The sequence below is a fragment of the Gekko japonicus genome, unplaced genomic scaffold, assembly GCF_001447785.1.
Source record: "Gekko japonicus isolate JY-2015 unplaced genomic scaffold, Gekko_japonicus_V1.1 scaffold2739, whole genome shotgun sequence".
Lineage (NCBI taxonomy): Eukaryota > Metazoa > Chordata > Lepidosauria > Squamata > Gekkonidae > Gekko > Gekko japonicus.
The window spans coordinates 33372-55814 of NW_015170356.1; the positions used below are offsets into that span (position 1 = coordinate 33372).

The following is a 22443-nucleotide window of genomic DNA, read 5'->3' on the forward strand; positions in this document are numbered from 1 at the left end:
CCTTTCTCACAATACAAGAACTCGTGGGCACTCCATGAAATTGCTGAGCCGTCGGGTTAGTACGGTTAAAAGGAAGTACTTCTTCACCCAAAGAGCAATGTTCCCTCTAAGCTGTGGAGTCTTGTGAGCAGCAATTCTACTCTGTGAGCTACTAGCATTAAAGTTGTAGGTGAGCGATTTGGCTACTGCATGAATTAGTTTTGCTCTGGAGCCAGCCTTCCTGAGCTAAGTAAAAAATACGTGAGCCGGAGGCTAAAAAAACTGAGCTCGCTCACACTAACTCAGCTTAGAGGGAACACTGCCAAAGAGTGATTAACACATGGAATTCACTGCCACAGGAGACCACCAAGAAAGTCCAGGGTCGCTATGCAGAAAGAGGCAATGGCAAACCACCTTTGTTGAGTCCGGTGGACCGATGGTTTGACTTGGAACATGCTCATTTTATGTAGTCCATTGACATGCTTTCACTTTTGCTTGGGCCAGACTGTAGTTGTTAGAGATCTATCTAGACCAGAGGTCCTCAACCTCCTCCTCCTCCTCATTTCGAAGGCTTTCATGGCGGGAGTTCATTAGTTGTTTTAGATTTTCCGGGCTATGTGGCTGTGGTCTTGGCATTGTAGGACCTAACGTTTTGTCAGCAGCTGTGACTGGCAACCTCAGAGGTATAACACAGAAAGATGTAGTACTCTCTGTGTCGAGGTGAGAAGAAGAATGGCAGGCAGGTAGTTTATATCTACTCAGGAAGGTGGGGGAGGGCTGAGTCATTATCTGGTAGGAGTTCCCCAGGCTGTGACATGCTAACGGAGGAGCTTTCCTGAGGAGGTTCTTTTGCATATGGATTGGTTGTGGAAATTCTAATCTTATCTGTAGTGCTGTTGTCAGATGTAGAGCGCTTTGTGTTTTTCAAGGTCCTGAAAGCCATGCCCTATTAAACTCCCTTCTTTCCTGTTGAACTTGTGTTTATGTTTATGAATGTCAGTGGCTTCCCTGTGTAATCTGACATGGTAATTGGATGTGTTGTCCAGCATTTCAATGCCTCGGAACAAGATACTGTGTCCTGTTTTGAGTTAGGCTATGTTCAGCCACTGCTGATCCAGACAAGAATAAAAGAACACGAAAGACACTGCAGACTTGGCCAACCTGAAAAATCAGTGGCCAATCAGAAGCTCTGCTAGGCGGGACCGCCCCTTGGGACCGTCTACCTTGTGAAAACACTTGGTGGGCACCAAAGAAGTGTTGGCGGCTGCCAGGCTCCCATAGGCACAGTGTTGGGGCCCTCTGCCCCGGCTCTTGTTTTGTCCTTTCCCAACCCTTCTGCCCCCCAGCTGTGCTTGGGTTTATAAAGATGCTTCCTGAGATACGTCAAAAACATCCGTAGCTAGGGTTCTCAGGTGTAGTGGTTTGTGTAGTGGAATTTCCAGCCAGTTTAGTGTAGCGGCTAAATGTGTGGACTCTAATCTGGGAGAACCGGGTTTGATTCCCCACTCCTCCACTTGCACCTGGCTGGATGACTTTGGGCAAGCCATAGTTCTGGCACAGCTGTCCTTGAAAAAGAGCTGTTTCTGTCAAATCTCTCTCAGCCCCACCTACCTCATAAGAACATAAGAGACGCCAATGTTGGATCAGGCCAAAGGCCCATCATCATTATAAATCAGAAAAAGCGTCCGCTAATGAGTACTGGGGTGTTCATTAACCCATTAAAGTTTCCCCCCCCCTGTCAGCTCAAGCAAATAAAAAAATTAGAACCATGTGCAACAACAGTGTGTGTGCGTGCACAAGGGAGGGGGAAGACGGCACACATTTCAAAGGCAACTCAGAGTCTCCTTATAGGCACTTCAATGGCCTGTAAAGAACAAATATTATGGTACCGATCTGTTTTTATACGCTCAACAGAGAAGGTTCCTCACAACCCCCTCAGCTATGTAATCAGGGTTGCTAAGCGCAACCTGTCCATTCTTTCTGAACTGCTAAAAACGCCGTTTAAAGAGTCATTTCTATTAAGTCCAACCTACCTTGCAAAGTGGGAGGGGAGGCAGTGTGGTATAGCTCAATCGCGTCAGATCTCAGAAGGCAAGCAAGGTCGTTACTCTTGGGGGAGACCACCAAGGAAGACCCTGCAGCGGAAGGTACCGGCAAGTCACCTCTGCTTCACACTTGCATTGAAAGCCCCTTGCTGGGGTTGCCATAAGTCAATTTTGACTTGAGGGCACTTACATATCTTGCAAAGTGCTATAATCTATTGTAAGTCCTGCCTTACAAAAGCTTAGTAAGATATAAAAGTTATGCTGGAGAGTATCTATCAGTCATATTTTTTATCCAGGTCATCCTCTGTGGATACATAGCTCTCCCCTTCTCCTCATTATTTGCGGTTGCCGTTCCCCCAGTGGGGCCAAGGAATCCCCCAATTTCAGGGGCCCCAATCTGCCATGGCCCAACTGGCCAGTGGGGGAAGCCCCACCCCCTAGAAGCCCCCTCCTGGTGCCACTGACACCAGCTCAATGATGTCCCCCAGAAGTGACATCATCACGTTTCCGACATTGGGGGCGACGGTCTAGGTTTTGGGCGGAACTCTATGGGGTTTTGGGGCCTCAAAACCATAGAGTTTTGCCCAAAGCCTAGAGCGTCGCGCACAACGTCGGAAATGTGATGATGTCACTTCTGGGTGACGTCATCGCACTGGCGCCGCTGGGAGGGGGCTTCTCCTGTCGGCCAGCTGGGCCGCGGCGAATTGGGGCCTCCAAAATTGGGTGACCCCCCCGCCCCCCCACGCGGGAATGGTAACCCTATCCGTCGCTTCTAAAACCCTCTCATTCTTTCTTTCTTGCTTGCAGGGGCCCCCTAAGACCTGATGGACTTCTGAGAGCTCTCTGGTGACATCGCCGGGAAGAGCATGGTTAAACACCAGCCTCTGCAGTACTACGAGCCGCAGCTATGTTTGTCGTGTCTGACTGGGATTTACGGTTGCCGTTGGAAACGATACCAGCGGTCACATGACGACACCACCAAGGTAGGTCAGCTGCCGGAACTTTCTGTCTCCGGGCCGGCCGCCGCCATTTTGGAATGGCGAGTTGGTGCCGCCGTCTTGAAACGTTCCAGGGGAAGGGGAGGCAGGAAAAGTGGCCTTGAACGGAAGCAGCGGGGGAAAAAACTGAGCGTTGCGGGCCCCTGGAATGGGGTAGTGTTCTGAGTATGGTTCTGAGGACCTTGTTTTGTTTCGCCCAGTGCCGTCCTCGGCTTGCAGGACTGCGAGCCACTGGTATGCGTATGTCACTTATGCAAAGAGAGCCAGCGCGGTGTCGGGGGGTTTAAGTGTCGGACCACGATCCGGGAGACACAGGTTCGAATCCCCACTCATATCATGGACACCTGCTGGGCGACCTTGGGCCAGTCACACCCTTTCAGCCTGACCTACCTCACTGTAGTTTCTAGAGAGCCATAGAATCGCAGAGTTGGGAGGGTCCCTAGAGGCCACCTAGTCCAACCCCCTGCCCAATGCAGGACCAGCCTAGAGCACCTCTGACAAATATTCGTCCAGCCTCTTCTTGAAAGCTGTCAGTGAAGGGGAGCCCACCACCTCCCCAGGCAGCTGATTCCACTGTGATAGAATCAGAGAACCATAGAGTCGGAAGGGGCCATACAGAGGCCATCTAGTCCAACCCCCTGCTCAATGTAGGACCAGCCTACAGCATCCCTGACAAGGGTTTGTCCAGCTGCTGCTTGAAGACTGCCAGGGAGGGGGAGCCCACCACCTCCCGAGGCAGCTGATTGTCACTTCAGGCATCCTACAGGTGCCCCATGGTGGGTGGCAAAGCAGTGTTCCCTCTAAGCTGAGTGAGTGTGAGCTAGCTCACAGTTTTTTAGCCTCCAGCTCACAGATTTTTGTCTGAGCTCAGGAAGAATGGCTCTGAAGCCAACTAATTTATGCAGTAACCAAATCGCTTGCTCACAACTTTTAATGCCAGTGGCTCACAAAGTAGAATTTTTGCTTACAAGACTCCACACCTTTAGAGGGAACATTGGACTGGCAGGGAGGGGGGGAGAAGTCGCAGATCTGCCGTTTTAGGTGGCAGCTGCGTGGCCCTAGGAGTGACGCAAGATGGAGAGGCTGAGCAGACCTTTTTTTCCGTCCAGACTCCGAGCCTAGAAAACCGGTACTCGGTTGCGTCTCCCCTTCTCTAGAAAACTATCTTGGCGCATGGTTAGAACACCTTGGCTCGTCTCAGGCTGGTGGCAGATGTGAAGTGCTAATTGCATGTGGCTCTCCTTTGGAGGAGAACGCAGCGGCTTTGCCAAGGAGCGGGCAGGATGGTGAAGCTGTTGTTGTGTAAAAAATGCTAATGGCTTGGCGTCTCCTGGAAATCTTCCCTTCTCCGCTGCGTAATTTTCAGTTCGTATTGTCTGGCAGGGCCCATGTGACAACAGCGTTAACCCATTCCTTCCTGCCCTTCTGCACGGCCTGGTGCACCGCTTGGCTCTTTGCCTCAAGCCATGAAGCCGCCTTAGGTAGAGGCTGACCTCGTCTAGCAGTATTAGTATTGTCTACTCAGACTGGCAGCGGCTTTCCCAGTGTCTCAGGCCGAGGTCTTTCCCATCACCTCCTGCCCTGTTCTTTTAACTGGAGATGCCGGGGATCGAACCTGGGATCTTATGCATGCCAAGCAGAGGCTCTGCCACTGAGCCACTGAGGTCTTTCCCATCACCTCCTGCCTGGTCCCTTTAACTGGAGATGCCGGGGATTAAACTTGTGACTTGTGGGGCATTTTTTTCCCCCCGGTGGGGCTGAAAGTGCAGAAAGGGAAGCCATTTCGCCAAGAGACAGCTGTTCCGGCGGGGGGGGGGGGTCCTCATCTGCTGGGATGGGACTCTCTGAGAAAAAACTCTATGGTAACCATAGAGTTTTTTCTTAAATGATAGAGTTCCCCCCCACACACAACGTGCCTGGGACGATGGTGTCACCTCTGGGTGACGTGAGCATGGATGGGGCTCCCCCGCTAGTAGCGCATTGAGGGGGGGACCCCACCCCGATCGAGGGAATGGCAACCCTAGAGTAATTATTCTCTCTCTCATTTGGGTATCGCGCTCAAAAGGCTTCTCGGGCAGGCCCGCGCGGTCCAACTTTGCCAGCACCTCGCAGGACGAAAATGGATGTCGTTTTGTTCCCAGGTCTGAGGTTTCACAGCACCCCCCCACATACACACACACACTCACACGACACCCTTTGCAAAGGACACCAGGTTGCTTCCCGATGGGGCCCGGGACGTTTGATTTCCCGGTACTTGGGTCTCCTTTATCACTTAGCAGGAGCCATTCTCTTCCGCCGCGTCTCAATCGGTCCTTTGTGTTCATACGTAACCGGAGCTGTGCCTCCGTGCGGGGCTTTCAACTGAGCGGAGGTAGTTCATTAGCTACCCTTAACGAGGTGGATTCCTCTTGGGCTGGCAGATGGAGAAGAGGGTTCGATGTCTCTCTCTCTCTCTGTCTCTCTCTCTCTGTCTGTCTCTCTCTGTCTCTCTCTCTCTGTCTCTCTCTCTGTCTCTCTGTCTCTCTCTCTCTGTCTCTCTGTCTCTCTCTCTCTGTCTCTCACTCTTGTCTCTCTCGGTGTTATGATGCAGTCCAAAGCGGTTTGGAAAAGATTTCGCTTCCCAGTTCTCTATTCGCTCACAGCTAGCTCTGGTCAAGTCGGACAGATGCATTTATTTGATGCCCTTTTCATTCCGTCTTTGTGACATACGTGATCCTCCCAGTTTGGTGTCGTGGTTAGGAGCATGGACTCCAATCTGGGAGAACCAGGTATGATTCCCCGCGGCTCCACATGCAGCTGCTGGGCGACCTTGGGTCAGTCGCAAGTTCTCTCAGAGCTGTCCTCTCAAGGGCAGTCCTCGAGAGAGCTCTCTCAGCCCCACCCACCTCACAGGGTGTCCGTTGTGGGGAGGGGAAGGGGAAGGAGATTGTAAACTGCTCTGGGACTCCTTTGGGTAGTGAAGGGCGGGGTATAAATCCAATCTCCTCCTCTTGTTCTTCTCTTCAGGAAGATGGGAACTTTAAACCCAGGTAGTTCCCCGGACACAATCAACAGTATCAGTTGTGGAAGCTGTACAGGTTCCAACCCGTGCTCCCACTAAGCTGTGGAGTCTTGTGAGCAAAAATTCTACTTTGGCCTGGGGAATTCCTGGAGATTTCTCTCTCAGCCCCACCTCCCTCACAGCGCGTCTACTGTGAGGAGGGGAAGGGAAAGGAGATTGTAAGCCGCTCTGAGACTCCGAGTGAAGGGCGTCTATTGTGGGGAGGAGAAGGGAAAGGAGGTTGTAAGCCGCTCTGAGACTCCGAGTGAAGGGCGGGGTATAAATCCAATCTCTTCTCTTCTTCTCTCTTCCCCCAGGAGGTGGTGGGCTCTCCTTTTTTTGAGGTTTTTAAAGCAGAAGCTGGATGGCCATCTAACAGCCATGCTGATTCTGTTGTATTTAGGCAGATCATGAGGGAGGGCAGGAAGGGAATATCCAGTGTTCGGCTCTAGGGCCCTTTCTTACATACCCAGGGAAATGCTGATTGTCATTTTGGGGTCAAGAAGGAGTTTGGCCCAGGGATCCTGGAGGATTTTTGCCTTCCTCTGGGCGTAAAGCAGGGGATCACTGGGGGAGTGGAGTGGAGGGGAAGGTAGTTGTGAATTTCCTACATTGTTCAGGGGGTTGGACTAGATGACCCTTGGGGGTCCCTTCCAGCTCTGTTTCGATGAATGTTGAACCGGGGACCCTACTGTGAGTTGCAATCCTGACTTCAAGGCATTTTCGCATCTCTGAAACGATGGTTTCCTGCCTCCTCTCTTTTGTGATTGACTGTCCCTTAAAGGTAAAGGCTCCCTTGCTCGAAAGCCAGTCGAGTCTGACTCTAGGGTTGCGGTGCTCATCTCCGTTTCAAAGCCAAAGAGCCAGCGCTGTCCGAAGACGTTTCCGTGGTCATGTGGCCGGCATGACTAAACACCAAGGCACACGGAATGCTGTTCCCTTCCCACTGAAGTGGTCCCTATTTATCTACTTGCCATTCCTTGCTTTCGAACTGCTAGGTTGGCAGGAGCTGGAACGAGAGACGGGAGCTCACTCCGTCATGCGGCACACTCGGGTCTCGAACTGCTGAACTACCGACCTTCCACAGCCTGCAGTTCAGCATCTTAACCACTTGAGCCACCGCAGCTCCTTGACTGTCCCTTACCTGAAAGCAAAATTCTAGCTGGTATTGCTTGGATCAGGACGCCAGGGGAGGCACCTTTGGACTCCGCCTGCGAACCAAAATCTGCAAACAGCAATAAAAGGATGAAAGAGACCGGAAGGAGATGCTAGAATCCCTCTTCTTTTTAAAATGAAAGGTTGTGTGAAGTTTTTAAAATGAATGGCAGCCCGTTTTAGATGTCAGGCGAAAATACCTTTTTATTCTGTTTGGCCCGGGACTTTTTGGGGGTTGGGGTTCGGTGCTTTCTGAACTGTTCTATTCAGCTGGGAATTTGCATTTTCACTGGGTAGGTTTTGCTTTAGATTAGCCTTCATTGCCTAACAGCAATGCAAGCTCTCCTGAATCAGTGCGTGGGCTCGGCACCATCAGTACATAATCCAAGCATATGTGATTTTTGCATCGAGGGCTGGGAGGGAAACGGTGGCAGACTTCGGTGGCTTTTTAAACTCCTTTAATTGAGCTGTTAGCGACGTTCCTGTTGAGCGTGAATCATTCTTAGTTTGCAGAATTCATTTTCTTCCCTTTTTATTCCACCCTTTCTCCAAGTAACTCCGGGCATGGTACATGGCTTAAATCTTCACAACACCCCTGCAAGGTAGATTAGGCTGAAAAACTGGTAAAAGGCCCTGTGGAGGGAAATTTGGCAAGTGTAAAATTCTGTGAACCTCCAAGTTCAGAGGCAATTAGCCTCTGAATCCCAGAGCCAAGAGCCAACACAAGGGGAAGGCCTTGACCTCCATGCCCTATTGTCAGCTGTCCAGAGGAACTGATTGGCCACTTGGTGAGACAGGGTGCTGGACTAGATTGAGGGCTCTTCTGATGTTCTTATCAGGGGAAGGCCTCGGCCTCTAAGCCCTGTTGTTGGCCCTCCAGAGGAACTGGTTGGCCCCTGTGTGAGACAGGAGGCTGGACTAGGTGGTCCCTCCATGGTCTGATCCATCAGGGTTCTTCTAATGTTCTTATGAAGGCCTCTGCTTCTCTGCCCTGATGTTGGCCCTCCAGAGGAACTGGTTGGCCCCTGTGTGAGACAGGAGGCTGGACTAGGTGGTCCCTCCATGGTCTGATCCATCAGGGTTCTTCTCATGTTCTTATGAAGGCCTCTGCTTCTCTGCCCTGATGTTGGCCCTCCAGAGGAACTGGTTGGCCCCTGTGTGAGACAGGAGGCTGGACTAGGTGGTCCCTCCATGGTCTGATCCATCAGGGTTCTTCTCATGTTCTTATGAAGGCCTCTGCTTCTCTGCCCTGATGTTGGCCCTCCAGAGGAACTGGTTGGCCCCTGTGTGAGACAGGAGGCTGGACTAGGTGGTCCCTCCATGGTCTGATCCATCAGGGTTCTTCTCATGTTCTTATGAAGGCCTCTGCTTCTCTGCCCTGATGTTGGCCCTCCAGAGGAACTGGTTGGCCCCTGTGTGAGACAGGAGGCTGGACTAGGTGGTCCCTCCATGGTCTGATCCATCAGGGTTCTTCTGTTGTTCTTATTGGGGAAGGCCTCAGCCTCTCTGCCCTGTTGTTGGCCCTCCACAACGCACGTAGAACGGTTGCAGTTGAAAGTGTTTCATGAGGAAGCTAACACTGGCAATCTGCCATTGGCAAGAGAGGATTCTGGGAAGGTTTTGTGGTTCTGCAGAGGGACAGTCTTGGAGTATGTCCACTTTGGCACTTGTCTCTTCTCTGTGCCACTGGAATTCTGGTGAAGAGGCAGTGTATCCGTGCCCTGTTCTGGACTGGCACTATTGGTTTTCCATTTCCTTCTGTGGGGGAGGCGGAGTTCAACCACCAATTCTCTGCCTCCTTGGCCCTCCCCATAGCCTCAGGGTCTTCTTCTCCCTTAAGGCAGCTGGGCAAAGCCACATCCCTTACTTCTGCCTTAGGACCAAGTGACCGGTTACAGGGCAAATCTGTGCCTGGATCTTCCCACATGGCTTTAAAACTGAAATGCAGCCACAGGAGGCTCCAGGCTTTCAGCAGAGCAGCGACTCTGAGGTGTATTTGGCGAGGGGACTGTGGCTCAGCGGCAGAGCATCTGCTGGGCATGCGGAAGGTCACAGGTTCAATCCCCGGCATCTCCAGGTTGAAGAAGAAGAAGAGATTGGATTTATACCCCGTCCTTCAGCACCCGAAGGACTCTCAGAGCGGCTCACAATCCCCATCCCCTTCCCCTCCCCACAACAGACACCCTGTGAGGCAGGTGGGGCTGAGAGAGCTCTTTCGAGGACTGCCCCTGATAGAACAGCTCTGAAAGGACTTGTGACTGACCCAAGGTCACCCAGCAGCTGCATGCGGAGGAGTGGGGAATCAAACCCGGTTCTCCCAGATTAGAGTCCGCAATGCTAACCACTACACCAAACTGGTAAAAGGGATCAGGTAGGAGGGGATGTGAAAGACCTCCCCCCGAGACCATGGAGAGCCGCAGCCCAAACTTGATTGACCAATGGTCGGATTCAGTAGAAAGCAGCTTCATGTGTGCGTATTTATTTTACTTACCTCCCCATGACGTTTTCCCCTCTGACCGAAATTCTTACCACTACCAGCACTCGTTGGTCCATATTGGGTTAGATCAGAGGTCCCCAGCCTTTTCCAGCTTGCGGGCACCTGAGGAATTCTGACTCAGTGTGGTAGGCACAGCCACAAAATGGCTGCCACAGGAGGCGGAGCCAGCCGCAAAATGCCCGCCGCATCTGATCTCCCGTCACCCAGTGAAGACCTTTGGGCTGTGGTGGCAGCTGCTGCCCAAGCATCATTTTGACGACCAATCAGAAGGCTTGCTGTTCCTTTGGGCCAATCATTTCTTCTCGGCATAGCCTACTTTGCTGGGTTCTTAGGAGGATGCGGTGGCGATGGGAGAGCTGTGTGGGCCAGCCTCAGCTCCAGGAGGAAGGGGAAGGCACAAATGTAATAGGCAAGTGAGTTGTTAGGGCCACGACTTGGTGAAAGAGGGTATATTGGTAGCTGCCTGTACAGTGAGAGCCAGTTTGGTGTAGTGGTTAGGAGCACGGACTCTAATCTGGGAGAACCGGGTTTGATTCCCCACTCCTCCAGTTGTAGCTGCTGGTGTGACCTTGGGTCAGTCACAAGTTCTCTCAGAGCTGTTCTCTCAAGGGCAGTTCTCGAAAGAGCTCTCTGAGCCCCACCTGCCTCACAAGGTGTCTATTGTAGGGAGGGGAAGGGAAAGATTGTGAGCCTCTCTGAGACTCCTTTGGGTAGTGAAGGGCGGGGTATAAATCCAATCTCCTCCTCCTCCTGCTTTCTCCGCAATCAGTATGCAGACTGTGATCTCCTTGGGGCGGGGACCATTTAGTTTCCCCCCACCTGCTTCTTCCAAAAGCACAAAATATCTCTTTCTAATACCAGGTTGCCCTGACCTGGATAGGCCAGGCGAGCCCCATCTGGGTAGTTCTTGGAAGCTACTTGGCTGATACTTGGATGGGAGACCTCCAAGGAATACCAGGGTCATTATGCAGAGGCAGGCCCTTCTGAGAGCCTGTTTGGTGTAGTGGTTAGGAGCGCGGACTCTAATCTGGGAGAACTGGGTTTGATTCCCCACTCCTCCGCATGCAGCTGGTGGTGTGACCTTGGGTCAGTCGCAAGTTCTCTCGGAGCTGTTCTCTCAAGAGCAGTCCTCGAGAGAGCTCTCTCAGCCCCGCCTACCTCACAGGGTGTCTGTTGTGGGGAGGGGAAGGGGAAGGAGATGGTAAGCCGCTCTGAGACTCCTTCGGGTAGTGAAGGGTGGGATATAAATCCAATCTCTTCTCTTCTTCCACAACTATGAACTACGCAAGGGACTTCTTCCCGCATGGACGTAATGCTTCATTCATTCAGTAACTGCTCACAATCCCGAAGACATTTGTTCCAATCCCTTGGCTTTCCACATCCTCATTTACTTTGTCACGTCGAATTTTGCCTCAAGACTCAGTGGGTCGAAGCAAGGTCCATTTGTCCAGAATTTTCTTAACCTTTTTGTCCTGATAGAATATCTTTTTTTTTGGGGGGGGGTGGGGAGTCGAACAGGCTTTCCTTATGTTTCCCTGCCTGATTGCCTGGAGGCGATTTTGACTCTCCAAAGGTGACCAGGCCAGGAGCTCTTTAAATATCTGACCAACGCAGCCCGCTGCCGCCGGTTTCTAAAAGTGTTGCTCCGAGTCTGCCGGGAAATATGATTTGCATATTTTCAGCTGAGAGAGTCGCTCGGCACGCTCAGATATTTTGGCAGCCGTCCCACCGCTTTTCATTGCGAGGCGGAAGCCAGGGCGTAGGGCCGATGGTGAGGTTGCGGTTTCGCACACCAGAGATCCCTTCTGCTTGCGATAGAGACGTTCGGATAGATGACTTCTGCTCCGGGCAGGTTGCCAAAAGCACCTTTCCCGGAAGCCCCAACCGTGTTTCGGTGTTGTCCTTCATATTGCAAAGACATTTCTCAGCGTCCCAGGATAAATATACCCCGGGATTTGTGCCTCCCCTGAGACCTTGGGCTCTTATTTATAAACCCAGCATCGTTTTCCATGTCCAGATTTATTTCAAGCAGTTTTTATGCATCAACGGGTCTGTTCGTTAGAGATTTCTGCGTTTCGTTTTTGCCCAGGCTGACCTTGCTTTTTAACAGTAGAAAAGAGCACCTTGAAGACGTAACAAAATTTGTGGCAGGGGAGGAGCTTTTGTGAGTCACGGCTCACTTCCAAGATGCGTAGTCGTGTTAGTCTGTCTGTAGGAGTAGAAAAGAGCAAGAGTCCAGGAGCACCTTCAAGACTAACAACATCTGAGGCAGGGAGGAGCTTTCGGGAGTCACGGCTCACTTCTTCAGATACAGCTAGAATGAGAGTCCCTCTGTCCTTCTATCACAAGTTTGACAGATTCCCATTCTGTACGGCTAAATGTGGTGCCTTCCATGGAGACAGATCCAGATGGGTAGCCGTGTTTGTCTGTAGCAGCGGAAAAGAGCAATAGTCCGGGAGCACCTTCAAGACTAGCAAAATTTGTGGCAGGGGATGAACTTTTGTGAGTCACTGCTGGCTTCCTCAGATACAGCGAGAGTGAGAGTCCACCTGTCCTTCTATCACAAGGTTGATGGATTCCCATTCTGTACGGCTAAATGCGGCGCCTTCCATGGAGACAGATCAAGACGGGTAGCCGTGTTGGTCTGTCTGTAGCAGGAGAAAAGAGGAAGAGTCCAGGAGCACCTTCAAGGCTAACAAAATTGCGGCTACCTGATAGAATTTGAAAGATACGTTGTCTTAGATCAGTTATTATGTTTGCCGCAAAGGTTCTGATGGGACCCTAGACAATGCTGCTAGCTTAAGAGCTTTTGTGCTCACAGTGAAAAATTATTGCACCTTATGTTTGGTGTAATGGTTAAGTGGTTAAGACTCTAATCTGGGAGAACCGGGTTCGATTCCCAACTCCTCCACTTGCACCTGGCTGGATGACCTTGGGCAAGCCGCAGCTCTGATAAGAGCTGTCCTTGAAAAAAGAGCCGTTTCTGTCAGAGCTCTCTCAGCCCCACCTGCCTCCCAGGGTGTCTGTTGTGGGGAGGGGAAGGGAAAGGAGTTTGTCAGCTGCTCTGAGACACCTTTGGGTGGTGAAGGGCAGGGTATAAATCCTCTTCTTCTTCACGGTCCTTAAAAAAATATTCATTTGAAATGGGTAAATTACTAGAGTTCGGTGGGACGTGATCGTGTTACTGGCAAGGTGCTCTCTGAATGTAAACCTGCACTCGATGTATTATTTGGGTGAAACCTATTTTTCTCTATGTCTCGTTTGGGTGAAATATATTTTTGACACTGTTTGATACCAATATTTAGACAACGGTATTGAACAATATAAAAGAAAAGGAATAAAGCATAAAACTGTTTTACCATAAACATGTATTTATTGTACACAGTGATATATATTTTTGTATGTCTTCCTAACACTGTGACCCTCAGTTTTTTGCATTTAACAAAACCGGTGGCAGGGGAGGAGCGTTCGTGAGTCACTGCTCACTTCTTCGGATACAGCTAGTGAGAAGTGACTCACAAAAGCTCCTACCCTGCCACAATTGTAAGTCTTTAAGGTGGTGCTGGGTTCCTGCTTTTCTCTGCTGCTACGGACAGACAAACACGGCGACCCGTGTTGATGGCTTGCCGCAGGCGGGAAAAAGGGGGACCCAAACTGGCCGGTTCAGTATGGCACATTTTTTGCTCAGTTTGGTTCGGGGTTCGGTTCGGGAAGTGCCCCGAACCCCGAATATTTAGGTCCGTGCCCATCCCTACTGGTTTGTACTTTGGTTCGGGGTTCGGTTCGGGAAGTGCCCCGAACCCCGAATATTTAGGTCCGTGCCCATCCCTACTGGTTCGTACTTTGGTTCGGGGTTCGGTTCGGGAAGTGCCCCAAACTCCGAATATTTAGGTCCATGCCCATCCCTACTGGTTCATACTTTGGTTCGGGGTTCGGTTCGGGAAGTGCCCCAAACCCCGAATATTTAGGTCCGTGCCCATCTCTACTGGTTTGTACACCGAGGAGGTCCAGGGCTGCTACGCAGAGGCAGGCAATGGCAGCCCACCTCTGTATGTCAGTCGCCCTGACCTGGATGGCCCAGGCTGGCCTGATCGCATCAGATCTCAGAAGCTAAGCAGGGTCGGCCCTGGTTAGTACTTGAATGGGAGACCACCGAGGACGTTCGGGGTTGCTATGCAGAGGCAGGCATGGAAAACCGCCCCTGTTCCTCTCTTGCTTTGCAAACCCTACGGGGGTCGCCCTAAGTCAGCTGTGACTCGATGGCGCTTTTCCACCACCAAATTTTAAAATCACAGTTTAGGACTGCTTTAATAAAATGCAGTCCTGAATAAAAACCATCTTCAGCTGCCTCCCAGGCATTTGGAGGGAGAGTGGCAGGCAAGCTCCCATGGGGAGGTTGTTTCTGCAATCACGGGGCTGCCACTGAAAAGGCCCTGTTTCGTGTGCCCAACAGACAAACTTCTCTGATGGATGGGACAATCAGGAGGGCCGACAACAGGGCATAGAGGCCACGACCTTCCTCTGATGTTGCCTCCTGGCTCTTGGATTCAGAGGTTTAGTGCCTCTGAATGTGTTAGTTCCCCACAGTCACCATGGCTAGTGGCCACTGATAGACCCATCCTAGAATCCCAGAGTTGGAAGGGTCCATACAGAGGCCATCTAGTCCAACCCCCTGCTCAATGCAGGATCAGCCTAGAGCATCCCTGACCAGTGTTGGTCCAGCCGCTGCTTAAAGGCTGCCAGTGAGGAGGAGCTCACCATCTCCCAAGGCAGCTGATTCCACTGTCGCACAACTCTGAGCTCCAGTTTGGTGTAGTGGTTAGGAGCACGGACTATAAACTGGGAGAACCGGGTTTGATTCCCAACTCCTCCGCATGCAGCCGCTGGTGTGACCTTGGGTCAGTTACAAGTTCTCTCGGAGCTGTTCTCTCAGGAGCAGTCCTCGAAAGAGCTCTGTCAGCCCCACCTACCTCACAAGGTGTCTTTTGTGGGGAGGAGAAGGGAATTGTAGGCCACTCTGAGACTCCTTTGGGTACATAAGAACATAAGAGAAGCCAATGTTGGATCAGGCCAGTGGCCCATCTAGTCCAGCACTCTGTCACACAGTGGCCAAAAATACCAGGTGCCCCCAGGAGGTCCAGCAGTGGGGCCAGGACACTAGAAGCCCTCCCACTTTTGCCTCCCCCCCCCAGCACCAAGAATACAGAGCATCCCTTGCCCCAGACATAAGAACCTAAGAGAAGCCAATGTTGGATCAGGCCAATGGCCCATCCAGTCCAACACTCTGCGTCACACAGAGGCCAAAAATACCAGGTGCCACCAGGAGGTCCAACAGTGGGGCCAGGACATTAGAAGCCCTCCCACTGTTGCCCCCCCCACCCCCCAAGCACCAAGAATACAAAGCATCACTTGCCCCAGACTGAGAGTTCCTCTCTATACATTGTGGCTAACAGCCACTGATAAGAACATAAGGGAAGCCAATGTTGGATCAGGCCAATGGCCCATCCAGTCCAACACTCTGTGTCACACAGTGGCCAGAAATACCAGTGCCATCAGGAGGTCCACCAGTGGGGCCAGGACATTAGAAGCCCTCCCACTGTTGACCCCCCACCCCAAGCACCAAGAAGACAGAGCATCACTTGCCCCAGAGTCCCTATCTATACCTTGTGGCTAATAGCCACTGATGGACCTCTGCTCCATATGCTTATCTAATTCCCTCTTGAAGCCGTCCATGCTTGTAGCCGCCACCACCTCCTGCGGCAGTGAATTCCGTGTGTTAATCACTCTTTGGGGTGAAGAAGGACTTCCTTTTATCCGTTCTAACCCGACTGCTCAGCAATTTCATGGAGTGCCCATGAGTTCTTGTCTTGTGAGATAAGGGAGAAAAGGACCTCTTTCTCTACCTGCTCTATCCCATGCATAATCTTCTAAACCTCGATCATGTCACCCCTCAGCCGTCGTTTCTCCAAGCGAAAGAGCCCCAAGCGCTTTAACCTTTCTTCGTAGGGAAAGTGTTCCAACTCTTTTACCATTCTAGTTGCGGGGTATAAATCCAATCTCCTCCTCTTCTAAAAAAGTTTCCCCGGATCAGCCGGTTCCTTTCCCCCATTAATTTAAATCCCTTCTGGCGAGTCCTCTCCTCTGCTGCCCACAGGAACCGCTCCCTGCCCTCCTCCTCTAAGGGACAGCCCTTCAAAGACTTGAAGACAGCAATCATGTCCCCCCTCAACCTCCTCTTCTCCAGACTGAACATTCGTCCATGAATCTATCTTATCCCCTTTTAACACTGGTCTAGGCTGATCCTACACTCAGCAGGGGGTTGGAGTAGATGGCCTGTAGGGGCCCTTCCAATTCTGGGACTCTATGATTCTAAAGCTGTTTATTCCTGCGGCTGTCACTACATCCTGCGGCTGTCACCACATTCTAATCATTCTCGGTGTAAAGAGGTCTCTCCTTCTGTTTGTCCTGATCCTACTGCCCACCAGCTTCCTTGGATGCGCTCAAGTTGTAGCATTTTGAGAGCGGTCTTTCAGTATTTTGGGAGTGTTCTAGTATTTCAGGAGAGGCCTTTCAGGCTCCATGTTTTTCTGTTTAAGGTACTTGAAACATTGCATGACGCAGTGTCTGGCACTGGGTCAACTTTTTGTGGGTGCATTTAGGAAAACGCCTTTGCGTGATTTCGTGCGGATGTTTTACTTTCTGAGAGCCCATTTGGAGTAGTGGATAAGTGGGCGGACTCTAATCTGGGAGAACCGGGTTTGATTCCCCACTCCTCCACTCACAGCTGCTGGATGACCTTGGGCAAGCCACAGTTCTGTCAGAGCTGTTCTTGAAAGAGCAGTGTTTGTAAGCCGCTCTGAGACTCCTTCAGGTAGTGAAGGGCGGGGTTTAAATCCAATCTCCTCCTCCTCCTCCTTATCCTCTTCCTCCTCCTCGCTAACGTGGACCAAAGCAGCCCAATAGCCTAGCCTACCTTAAGCTCATCAGAGCTTGGAAGCTAAGCAGGGCCAGTCACGGTCAATACTTGGGTGGGAGACTCGGAAATCAGGCGTTGCTACGCAGAGGCAGGCAATGACAAACCACCCCTCTTCATCTCTGGCCTTGAAAACCCCAGGAGGGGTTGCCGTACGTCAGCTGCGACTTGACTGCATGTGATAAGCCAGTTTGGTGTAGTGGTTAAGTGTCCGGACTCTAATCTGGGAGAACCGGGTTTGATTCCCCACTCCTCCACTTGCACCTGCTGATGTGACCTTGGGTCAGTCACAAGCTCTGGCACAGCTGTCCTTGAAAAAGAGCAGTTTCTGTCAGAGCTCTCTCAGCCCCACCCACCTCACAGGGTGTCTGTTGTGGGGAGGGGAAGGGAAAGGAGTTTGTGAGCCGCTCTGAGACACCTTTGGGTAGTGAAGGGCGGGGCATAAATCCAATCTCTTCTTCTTCTTCTTTTACCTCACAGGGTGTCTGTTGTGGGGAGGGGAAGGGAAGGGAGTTTGTGAGCCGCTCTGAGACTCCTTTGGGGAGTGAAGGGTGGGGTATAAATCCAATCTCTTCTTCTTCTTCTTTTACCTCACAGGGTGCCTGTTGTGGGGAGGGGAAGGGAAGGGAGTTTGTAAGCCACTCTGAGACTCCAAGTGAAGGGCGGGGTATAAATCCAATCTCTTCTTCTTCTTCGAAGTGCAGGGAAGTCTCTGAAGCTGCTTAAAGCTAGAGTCCAGCAGCACCGTTAAGACCAACAAAGTTTTATTCAAGGTGTGAGCTTTCGGACGATGAAATGGAATCACAGATCCTACTTGTACAAAGGCAGGCTGGGCTCTCCCGTCCTGGCGTCTTTATTACCTATGTTGGTTTTTCGCCCCAGTTGAACCCAAACGGATGATAACCAAAAATCAAAGTTGTCATTCTTTGTATCGGTTAAAAAGCATTTTGCAGGCTAGTTTAATAAGCCACCCTGTCTATATACGAAGTATGATCTGTAATTCTGTTTCATCGTCTGACGAAGTGTGCGTGCGCACGAAAGCTTGAATAAGACTTCGTTGGTCTTCAAGGTGCCCCTGGACTCTGGCTTTGTTCTATTTCTTCAAAACGACACGGCTGCCCACCTTGATCTATCTGGAATTGTTTGTCAGTCTAAAACTCAGTCTGAAACCAGCATAGACACTTCCATTCTGCTAGCCAGGGGTCATTTCCTGCGGGAGCGCTCAGGAGTGGAGCTCCGGCAGTAAGGGGCCCAAGGGGCGGGCACATGCAACAAGCCCTGCCCCCTGCTCCCAGCAGCCCTCAGTCAGAGCAAGAAGCAGCCAGGTAAGTTGCAGAGCCCCCACCCTGGTCCAAAACAGTCCAGTGGCACCTTTAAGACCAAGTTTTATTCTGGTACAAGCTCTCCCTCCTCTGTGAGGGCAGATCTGTGCGTCCCCTCCACCAAATAGCTAGCAATCCAAAACAGTCCAGTGGCACCTTTAAGACCAAGTTTTATTCTGGTACAAGCTCTCCCTCCTCTGTGAGGGCTAGCAAACCAAAACAGTCCAGTGGCACTTTTAAGACCAAGTTTTATTCAGGTACAAGCCCTCCCTCCTCTGCGAGGACAGATCTGCATGTCCCCCCCCAATAGCTAGCAATCCAAAACAGTCCAGTGGAGCCTGAGCAGTGGTGTTGCCTTTTGACACACTTCTAGTAATGTCAGGGGGTATGGCATATGCAAATAAATTGTGCTAATGAGTTACGCTAATGAGCTCCTGCACCTCTTTTTCTACGAAATGACCCCTGCTGCTAGCTAAAGACTGATCCTGTTTTGACTGCTCTTTGGTCACTTGGGTTATATGTAGAAATGGTGTTGAGCATCAATCCAGGAGAAATGAATCGCGGGTCGCTGACCATCAAAACATGCCGGACTACATTGTGGATTGCCACAGGCCTAAGCGTTGAATGTATGCAAATAGTCACGCATGCAATGAATGCCGCTATGGGTGAGTAGGGGGAGTTGTATTAGTAATCTCAGTCCCCAGCCTCCACTTGAAGGTGTGCATACACTCCGATGCATCTGCTCCCATAAAATCCCCTCCCACTAGGTTTGTGTTTGACAGAAGGCTGCATGTTCCTCTTTAGAGGGATGCCAAGATAAACCTTCACTTGAAGCAGGGCCTTTTCTGCCGTTGCCCCCAAGATGTGTGCTAATTCCTTCCTGAAGGAGAGTGCCAACTTTTTAAAAAATCATTTACAAGCAGCCTTTCCCCCGTAGTCTAAGCTTTGGGAAGATATTGATTTTATTCACATGAACATATGAAGCTGCCTTACACTGAATCAGAACATCGGCCCAGCAGCGTCAGTCTTGTCTACTCAGACTGGCAGCGGCTCTCCAGGGTCTCAGGCAGAAGTCTTTCCCGTCAACTACTGCCTGGTCCTTTTAGCTGGAGATACTGGGAACTGAACCTGGGACCTTCTGCAAGCGGATGTTCTTATCCCTGAGCCCAAACCCACTACTCATTAATCTTTCAAAACCTTTCAAAAGCCACTTTGAACCTGCACCCAGAGCAGTGTAGCGATACTTGTAAATAATGAATAAAGAGTTGTGTGTCTACAGTAAAGGTAAAGGTCTCCCTTGCTCGAAAGCCAGTCGAATCCGACTGTAGGGTTGCGGTGCTCATCTCCGTTTCAAAGCCGAAGAGCCAGCGCTGTCCGAAGACGTTTCTGTGGTCATGTGGCCGGTATGACTAAACACCAAGGTGCACGGAATGCTATTACCTTCCCACCGAAGTGGTACCTATTTATCTACTTGCAATTTCTTGCTTTCGAACTGCTAGGTTGGCAGGAGCTGGAACTAGAGACGGGAGCTCACTCCGTCATGTGGCAACTCGGGTCTCGAACTGCTGAACTACTGACCTTCCACAGCCTGCAGTTCAGTGTCTTAACCACTTGAGCCACCGCAGCTCCTGGTGTCTACAGTAATAAAAAGGCAGGATCCCCAATAGGTAAGTGTGTCTACAGTAGCGCTTACCTATTGGGGATCCTGCCTTTTTGCTGGATTCCTAGTAGGATGGACTCCTCGGTGCGTACAATGCCTCCGTGCGTTCTTTGCACCCCGGTATGTACACGTGATGTATGTGGCATTGTGCGCTGTTGTCATAAATGATCTTGACCGACGTACTTGGCAAACACATCAACGTTTTTATGAATGCCCGTGTTAACCGCTGCCTCCCCTGCCCCCTGCATGACTGTACGTCCTGCCTCCACTGTGTGGGGAGATGGCGGGTCAAGATTGGAGCAGCGTGCGGCCGAGCCGCTTCCAGGCTTCTCCCATGTACTTTATCACTTATTCATAAAGCAGTAATTGTCCGTGTGGAGCTGGGAGGGAGGTTCGGCGCACTGATGTCTATCTTCCGGGCTTGTACTCTGGGAGGAGAGGACAGACGCAAGCAGCGAAGTGGATTCCTTTATCGGTGCACTTTGGTTGCGGCTTTTGGCTTGAACATGATGCGGGCGGGGACATTCCGTATCTAGTATCTTTGGGGGGAGACGCATCGGGAGGGGAGGGGAGTGCCAACCATGCTGGCTTGATTGAGCAGCCAAGATGCGAAATGGACTCTCAAGAGCTGAATAAAGCCGCAGCGGTTACCAGGCGTGATGGGAAGAGCTATTTAGAACAGCTGTTTCTGTTTTTATTTTGGAGCGGAAGGCGCATGGCTGGGGAAATGATCTCCGAGCCCTGCAGGTTTCTGACAGCGCGGGAGTTGGGGAAGGCCCCGACTGTGTGATGGACTGTCCTGGGCTTGGAATGGCAAGATCTGAGTTCGAATCCCCACACAGCCATGCTCACGGGGTGGTCTGAGGCTAGTTGCATGCTGGCTGCCCAACTCTGTTGTGTGTCTCTCTCTTTTATCCTGCCTTTCTTCTGAGGAGCTCCGGGCAGTGAGTATAGCTCTCCCCTTATTTTGACCTGGAACAACCCCGTAAGATAGGTTAGGCTGAGATTGCCGAGGGGATTCGAACACAGATCTCGGTTTGACATTCTGACCACTGCAGTGTATAGAATAAAGGGGGTGGTTTTATTGTTGCTGTTCAGTCGCACAGTCAAGTCCGACTCTTCACGACCCCATGGACCACATCACGCCAGGCCCTCCTGTCTTCCGCCGTCCTCTATGTTTCCAGAGGCAAATCACGCAACTATTTAATTTTTTAATTTTTGTTGTTGTTGTTCAGTCGCAGTCGGGTCCGACTCTTCGCGACCCCATGGACCACATCACGCCAGGCCCTCCTGTCCTCCACCGTCCTCTGGAGTTTGCTTATCTTCATGTTTGGTGCATCGATAACACTGTCCAACCATCTCATCCTTTGCCGTCCCCGTCTTCTTTGACCTTCGGTCTTTCCCAACATCAGGGCCTTCTCCAGTGAGGGCTCCCTTCTCATTGGGTGGCCAGAGTATTGGAGCTTCAGCTTCAGTCTCTGGCCTTCCAGGGAACAGTCAGGGTTGATTTCTTTGAGGACTGACAGATTTGATCTCCTTGCAGTCCACAGGACTCTCCACAGACTTCTCCAGCACCATAATTCAAAAGAATCTATTCTTCGGCGCTCGGCCTTCCTTATGGTCCAGCTCTCGCAGCCATAGAGTACTACTGGGAATACCATCGCTTTGACCATACGGACTTTAATTGCCAGGGTGATGTCTCTGCTTTTTATTATGCCATCTAGGTTTGCCATCGCTTTCCTCCCAAGGAGCAGGAGTCTTTTGATTTCACGGCTGCCGTCACCGTCTGCAGCGATCTTGGATCCCAGGAATGAGGGGGTGGGAGAGACACACAGATATCCATTTGAAATCTTTGTAGGAAGGTAGGAACATAAGCACGGTCGTTTCAAGAACCGGATTTGTTTCTTTCTTACTACACTTATTCCCTACCCGTCTCCTTGTCAGTCAATTAGGGCAGGGTTGGGGGGGGTTTTTGCCATCAAGTCGCAGCCGCCTTCTGGCAAGCCCGTAGGGTTTTCAAGGCAAGAGATGTCCGGATTCGGTTTGCCATTGCCTGCCTCTGCGTAGCAACCCTGGACTTCCTTGGTGGTCTCTCATCCAAATACGAACCAGAGCTGACCTTGCTTAGCTTCAGAGAGCTGGCTAGTCTGGGTTATCCAGGCCGGGGTAAGGTACATTCAGAGGTGGTTTGCCTTTGCCTGCCTCTGCGTAGCAACCCCTGGACTTCCTTGGTGATCTCCCATCCAAGTGCTCAACCAGGGCTGGTCCTGCTTAGCTTCTGAGATCTGACCAGATCGGGCTAGCCTGGGCCGTCCAGGTCAGGCCGAAGACATACAGACGTAGTTTGCCATTGCCTGCGATTTCTGGTTCTGGTCTCGAGGCAAAGGGAAGTGTTTGGTGTCGTGGCACTGCCTTCCTCTACGTAGCAACCCTGGACTTCCTTGGTGGTCTCCCCTCCAAGGGCTAAACCAGGGCTGGTCCTGCTTCGCTTCTGAGCTCTGACCAGATCGGGCTAGCCTGGGCCGTCCAGGTCAGGCCGAAGACATACAGACGTAGTTTGCCATTGCCTGCGATTTCTGGTTCTGGTCTCGAGGCAAAGGGAAGTGTTTGGTGTCGTGGTTAAGTGCGCGGGCTCTAATCTGGGAGAACTGGGTTTGATCTCCCACTCCTCCACTTGCACCTGGCTGGATGACCTTGAGCAAGCCATAGTTCTCATAAGAGCTGTCCTTGAAAAAGAGCCGTTTCTGTCAGAGCTCTCTCAGCCCCACCTACCT

The 22443-nt window shown here is 51.4% G+C and overlaps 1 protein-coding gene across 2 annotated transcripts in view; it reads left to right on the plus strand.

Annotated features, from left to right (window-relative positions):
* Positions 1 to 2836: 2836 nt before the first annotated feature.
* GDPD5 (glycerophosphodiester phosphodiesterase domain containing 5) overlaps positions 2837 to 22443 on the plus strand; it is a 141449-nt gene continuing 121842 nt past the window's right edge. For both annotated transcript variants that reach the window (XM_015418211.1, XM_015418212.1), the window contains exon 1: positions 2837 to 3007. In XM_015418211.1, coding sequence (XP_015273697.1) covers positions 2891 to 3007 — 117 coding nt within the window. In that variant the 5' untranslated portion in view covers positions 2837 to 2890. The remainder of the gene's footprint in view (positions 3008 to 22443) is intronic.